Here is a 7,226-nt window from a genome sequence, read left to right on the forward strand (position 1 = left end):
TTCCTAGTATATATATATATATATATATTTTTTTCTTTTATGAAATACCAAGTTACTATAGCGGATTTGATTACTGTAGAACTAAAGGCAAAAGGTGGAGTAATATGTATGTAGAAGGTTACTCCAATATGAGGGAGGGGGGGGGGGGGGGTGTCCATGGAACGACCTTTCCCTCGTTGAGAAAGCATATGTTTTGTGCCTCATGGTGATTTGCATTTTAGTTGGAGGATGAGATCAGCATATTACAAACTGCGTTTCGGTGGGATGACCGGAGGTGTTGCATTGCCTTTTTTTTTTATTTGATCCCTCCACCCCCCTTTCTCTCTTCTACCTTTTATATTTTTCTTTGACAGGTCCATGTAGCCGACCCCATTTAGTTGGGAAAAGGCTGAGTAGTTGTTGTTGTTGTTGTTGATGAGATCGGCATACTTATAAATTGATGAGCTTTCTTGGGTGGTGTAGACAATGTCTTGTATGCTATCTTATCAGCTCTATTTATTTCTTTTGGCAATAAAAGTGTGTTGTTACAAAAAAGGATCAAATTAGGACCTGTTTGGTACATAGGGAGTGTTCTATTATCGAAGGTAAGTATACATCGGGAGTGTGGTATTACTGCTGGTATGAAGTGTCTAATTGATTTCATTATGTGGGGCTTACTGAATATTCATGTAATTATTCAAAGACTCTCTTGTTGTAGGGCAGGCTACTTATTTGTTTGTAGGAAAGGAGTTATTAAGCTTAAGGAGTCTGATCAAAACAGAATTATTTTCAGACATTTTCAGGAGATGAGCCTTACCCCCTGCTTTGTAGGAGAGACTGCTTCCAGTTTTGAACATTTTTGTTATTTGTCCATAATCAAATATTTTTGTTTGATTGAGCATATGGAAATGAATTTTATTAGTTTGGAAGGGAACCGTCCGTTAGCAAAGCTATGCTAACTTTCATATGATTGGATTCTCTTTTCCTCTTTTGTTTCTCCGAAATAAAGAGGGAGTAAGGTTGCTCCATTGTGACCTTGTGGTCGTGGGTTCAAATTAAGGAAACAACCTCTCCGCGAAGCGGGGGTTAAGGCTGCTTACATTATGACCCTCCTTAGAATCAGACCCCCGCAGTGGTTGGATTCTTGTGAATTGGGTACGGCCTTTATTTTTTTTCTCTGAAATACTCTGCGATCGACCAGAATAATTAGGGAAATCAGCTTCTAAATTCTGGATTTTATATTATTTCTACTTTCCAACTAAGATTCACTTCCTGTGTTACTGATAGAAGATTACCCTAAACCAATAAGGCATACACAGTTTTTCTTCTTTTATTCTAATCTTATCATTCCGTGTCTTATTTTCCAAATTTGTATTACATTATCCTCCCTTAATTGGATAACCTCACGGCCTTATTTATAGTCTTGTAAATCTCAAAAGTCAATTATACAATCCTTGAACCAACCCATAATTATGTAACGGGATTATGTACCTTTCCATTAGTTACAAATCCATGTTAGCAATTGATTTATAGGTTAGTTTTGTTCTGTGATTTGGTTCTGGGTTGATTTGAGCTTTCCTAAGATTATGTTTTGATTTTTGATTTTTTTCAGTTCTAAAAGGATTCTTATGATTCTTGAATCTGATTGGGTATTAGTTCTTGATTTCTGAATTCAATTATGCCTGTGAGATCTATTCATGTTCTAAACTGCAACTCTGTGTGCTTTCTTAAGCTTGCACTATGGAATTATATTCAATTTATTCTTGGTCTGCTGAGATGTAAGGACGAAATTTGTTAATCTTGGCCTGAAAATTAATCTACTTTAATTTGTAAAGATTTTGTCTGGAGTCTCCAGCAGATGAATGTTCTTAAGACTGCTGGACTTGAATTTCTTTTCCTTTTTTTAGGATTTCTGCACTTTTTCATTCACTTTACCTGTAAAACCTCCAAATTAACTGCCTTAATCTGACTTGTGGATTTCAACTTTTTATCTTCAGGCTGCATGCAGTAAAGTGGTGCTACTGAAGATCATATCAGCAGATGCCGCTTTCATGGAAGGATCAAGTTTAATTACCTTCCCACCGATCTCCCCCTCCCCCCCCGGATCAAAATCCTATGTTTTTCTCATCCATGTTTTTCCTTGTTTTGCTATCTGCAGAACACGACACGTGGACAACAGAGGATCCAACGGTCAAGGTTGGGTGAGGATTAATACATCCGGTACGTTGGTCTTAAAGTTGTCCATGTGTCGTATTCTGCAAGTAGCAAAACAAGGAAAAACAGGGATGATAAAAACAGAGGATTATTTTCCCACCCCCACCCCAATTCTTTCACAAGTCAGAGAAAATGATGTTAATTAAATTAAGTTCCTCTTTAAGTTTGGAACCCACTTGAGATTAGTACACAGATCGCTCGAAGTCTCACCATTTTGTCAAAGGAGCAGAAAGGTATTGTTGATTCATTTTGCTCGAGTCACTTGAGTCGTAACTTCCTGCAAGAACTTTCAGAATTTTTTATGTCCTCATAATGATCAACTTTCTGTAGATGCATCCACCTTCTCTTTGGCTACAGATTTTTGGTTTTAGGAATTTGACAGAGTTGGATAATTGATGTCTATATTTCTAGTGGCTTAGAATGGAGTTCTTTGGGTGGCAGCCAGTGGCTTTGTTCAGTGAAAGGGCATGATGCAAATATTAAACCCGACCAAGTAACAGGGCCACCATGATGCTTGCAAGACGAGCCAGTTCTTGATGAAGATTGCCAATGTAGATCTAGTTGTACCATAATTTATAGCAACTTTGGCTGTAACTACCATTTGCTATTGTCAGTTCTCCCTATCAGGAAATTCAGAATTTCTACCCTATTGGGATTATTGTTATTATTTTATTATTAATCATTAGTTTTTTTTTTTGGCTGATACTTGAGTTGATATGTGCTAACTTAAGTCCAAATTGTCTATGGTGAGTGGTGAGGAGCAATGAGCATTCAACCACGGAAAGGGTCAGGCTGTGCACCTCCAGCCATTGGATGCTCATTGCACCTCATCGCTTACCGCTAAGGATTTTTTTGCTATACTAACTCATTGAGTCATTGTATCAGCGATCCTTTGATATTGTATCAATTCCCGGGGTGGTTGATAGCTGATCTAATACTGTGCACTTGAACTATGGCTCTACTGATCTGATAAACCCAAGAATTGGAATCGATCGATTTCAATCTAAATCATCAAATTCAACCAATCCACCAATCCGAAACAGTGGATGGATTGAGGGAAGGAAGACGAAGAAATGTATCTCTTCACAAAAAAAAAAATAATAAATAAATAAATAAAAGACCCAACTAATCCATCTCATCCATCTGATTTGGATCAAAATCAACCGGGACCGATCTGGGTCCGGATTCCGTGTTTTCAAACCTCGTCCTCGTCAGTTAACAACTAAAATCCTTCCCTCTGCTCCATGCCAAGAGAATTGAGTTTGAATCTGTGTCTAAAGCTCAGCTGAAACTTTTCAGAGTACAGAGGTGTCTACAAGAACCATCGAAATGACCAAGTAAAAGAGACCCAAGTCTAATGGGGTGGAGGCTGATGAGATGGGCTACTTCTCTTGTTTATCTAAATCAAAAGGGTAACATTCCTTTTCTTCACTCATCTCTTCCTTTTTTTCCAATTGTGTCTCGTCATCATTTTGGTACTTCTGCTGGTAAAACCATTAAAATAGAACAACATTCACGGGCTACCCACTTCGGGAGTCTCGATGATGCTTTGTGTTTCTTTGATTCCCTTGTGCAAACGAAACCTTTCCCTGCAATTTGGGTTTTCAATCAACTTTTAGGGTCTATTTCCAAGATGAAACACTACTCTACTGTGCTCTCCTTGTTTAAACAAATGGGATTCTTTGGAATTGTACCAAATATGCATACTCTGAGTGTGTTAATCAATTGCTTATGCCACTTGGGTCGGACGGAATTTGGTTTCTCTGTATTGGGGAGCATCCTGAAACGTGGTTATGAACCAAATGTGATTACTTTAAGCACTTTGATTAGGGGGCTCTGTTCAAAGAATGAAATTGGTCATGCACTGGAGTTGTTCTGCAAAATAGAAGAGTTGGGGTATCCGATTGATGAAGTCACATATGGGACTATAATTAATGGGCTTTGCAAGAGTGGAAAATCTGTTAAGGCCCTTGATTTGTTCAGAGAGAGAGTGCAGAATGGTGGGTGTAATCCAGACTTAATCATGTATAGCATGATCATTGACGGTCTCTGCAAAGAGGGGCTGGTAAATGAGGCCATGAACCTCTTCATAGAAATGAAGAGCAGAGGCATCTCACCAAATGTTGTTACTTACAGCTCTGTGATTCATGGCCTCTGCAATTTTGGGCTATGGAAAGAAGCTGCACGCATTTTTGGTGAGATGATGAATGATGGAATCAAACCTAATACTATAATTTTCACCATTATGATCGATGGTCTTTGTAGAGAAGGGAGGTTTGAGGAAGCACATAAACTGTTTGATGTAATGCTTCAAAATGGTGTGTTGCCTAATATCTTCACATACACTAGCTTGATTCAAGGCCTATGCAATTCAGGCCAATGGAGAGAAGCCACCGGGTTGTTCAATGAGATGTTGGAAGGTGGAATTTCTCCAAATATTGTTACCTTCAATGCTGTTGTTGCTGCTCTTTGCAAAGAAGGGAAGGCTAAAGAAGCTCATAAACTCTTTTATTTGATGATTCAGAAGGGTGTGGAGCCTGATTTAATCACATGCAATGCATTGATAGATGGATATTGTCTACTGGGTCAAATGGATGAGGCAATGGAGTTCTTTACTTCCATGATGAGTTGGGGATATAAGCCTGACACCATTACCTATAGTTCACTAATTAATGGCTATTGCAAGTGCAGGAGGATGATTGAAGCCTTCCAGCTCTTTAAAGAAATGCCACGCAAGGGAATAATCCTTGACACAATTACTTATACTACTCTTATGCAAGGTTTTTTCCTTGCAGGCCAAGTTGGGAATGCGCAGAAGGTTTTCAAAGAAATGAAAGTTCATGGGCACAAGCCAGATCAATACACCTATTCTATATTGATGAATGGGCTATGCAAAAGCAAGCGTATTGATGATGCCCTGAAATTGTTTCACAAAATAGAATCTAAAAACCTTGATATTCTTACTTACAGTGTCCTCCTTGATGGAATGTGGGAGGCATGTATGCCGAAAGAGGCAGAAGAATTGTTCAACTCTATCTCTTCCAAAGGTTTGGAACCTAATGTTAACGCATATGGCATAATGATCAAGGGATTCTGCAAAGAAGGCTTGCTGAGCAAAGCTTGGGATTTATTCATGAAATTGGAAGAAAAGGGTTGTCCTCCAAATGATGTGACTTATAACATCTTGGTTCAAGGATTTCTTCAAAATAAAGAGACCAACAAGGCATTCGAGCTTCTGAATGAAATGTCTCAGAGAGGTTTCTTACCTGATGCGAAGACTGCATCTCTGATGGTGAATTTGCTTGCAGAAGGGGGGTCTGAATGTGAATGTTTTGAAAGCCTAAACAAATTTATGCCAAATAAAAACTAACAAGGCCATATTTAAACGAGCATTCATTTTTAGCTTCCTTAATCTAATCTAATGGCATAGTTAAATGCCCAATGCATTAGGATTCGACCAAAATGCCACAAGCATATGGAATGTAATCATGCTTTTCAGCTTTATCCATGGAAGCATAAGCAATCCTTGATGCATTACTTCTTGCACAGAGCATCTGGTCCTTTTTTTCAAAATGTCAACTAGTAATGGCTTCACCGAACAAGGCCACTTCATCCTTGGATTGGTTGCTCTCTCCATTGTTGAAGAAGTTGGTAACTGACCTTCATGTGTTACCTGAGTACAGGGAAACTAGTCCTCAAACAAATAAATCAAGGGCACATCAGAGAAATAAGAATGGAGCACATCAGGGATAGTTGCTTTATCCCTGTACATAAGAGGTCTTAACCATTACAGCTACAATGGCCACATATTGACAGCTCGGCAAATAATGTTTTGTTGAAAATGGAAGAGACTCTCAACAAAGTATCCACTATCTGATAGGGTTAACATATTGAGAGAATTGTCTGACTGTGATTGAAAGAAAATTCTAGAATTGGTTGTAGTGTTGTAAATTGTTTACAAAATATTTTAAATTATTATTATAAATATATAATCATGTTTTTAAAAGTATTTAAAAAATGTTGTGTCCAATCATCAGTTAAAACTTAAGGTTTCTGGCGATTTCTGTTTTCATACCTGTAAGTCCATTATGTGATGTTAGGGTGACTAAAATGCGATGAAAGTTTCTATCACTTTAGGGTCGTTAAATGGTTACATATTGCATGGATTGTCTTTTTGTGTAATATTAGACAAATTATGAGATCACCCTATTTGATCACAACCATTTGTTTTAAAAAGGCTTAGTTATAAATAAGACGGCCATGTGAAAATCTAACAATTCTTATGAAATGTAACTTAGAATCTCTTCCACATTAGGGTTTCACTATCCAAGGAGTTCTTCCATTGGGCTGTGACGGGTACAAATGTGCATTCCATCGGATGATTTACTTTTGTGAATCTCTAAGTAACTCTAAACCCTCTCTGTTGTTAACTGAAAAATACCCTAATGGATGCAAGGAGGAGTTCCCGATTGCCAAATTGTGATTTGACATTTCACATTCCCAATAGGAGCGGGTCATCGGAAGGAGAGAGAGAGAGAGACCACTGGCCAATGGAACCCTAGCATCTTGGCTTTGAGGTTGGGTAGCCATGATTATCTATGTGAACTTAGATTGTAATTCATAAGATGAACTTTGCTTGCAGCTCATAGAGGGACAGGGGGGAAGGGAATGTTGCAGCAAAATAGGGGAGGGAACTTTTTTTTGGGGGGGGGGGGGGGGGGAAGGGGGTAATTTACAGCACCATCCCCTAAAGAATGCTAATATTAAAGAAACACCCTTTGCATAATACCAAATTATGCTTGCACCCCCTACGTCTAATTTTGTTAGGGAATATTCCTTAAATGTCAATATCAGCTGGTCTATTTTATTCTAAATACCAAAATACCCTTCTAAAACGTAAAGTACCTAATATACCCTCTCTTAATCCCCTAAGCCCAAATCGATATTGAGGTCCTTCATCCCCAAATCGTAGAACACAACACCGACATGATTCTAGCAATCAAAGAATATTCCTTTTTCTAGGTGATAGATGT

General features: G+C 38.3%; 1 protein-coding gene across 1 annotated transcript; it reads left to right on the forward strand.

Annotated features, from left to right (window-relative positions):
- Positions 1–3,429: 3,429 nt before the first annotated feature.
- Positions 3,430–5,605, forward strand: LOC122094113 (pentatricopeptide repeat-containing protein At1g63330-like). Its single transcript, XM_042664790.1, has one exon. It carries the CDS (start codon positions 3,551–3,553, stop codon positions 5,561–5,563), a length of 2,013 nt encoding a protein of 670 aa, XP_042520724.1. The 5' UTR covers positions 3,430–3,550; the 3' UTR covers positions 5,564–5,605.
- Positions 5,606–7,226: the final 1,621 nt, after the last annotated feature.

Source organism: Macadamia integrifolia, chromosome 11 (genome assembly GCF_013358625.1).
Source record: "Macadamia integrifolia cultivar HAES 741 chromosome 11, SCU_Mint_v3, whole genome shotgun sequence".
Lineage (NCBI taxonomy): Eukaryota > Viridiplantae > Streptophyta > Magnoliopsida > Proteales > Proteaceae > Macadamia > Macadamia integrifolia.

Bases quoted from the DNA above. Each gene is read 5' to 3' on its own strand.
- LOC122094113 (XM_042664790.1), top strand. From the start codon at position 3,551: ATGGGGTGGAGGCTGATGAGATGGGCTACTTCTCTTGTTTATCTAAAT.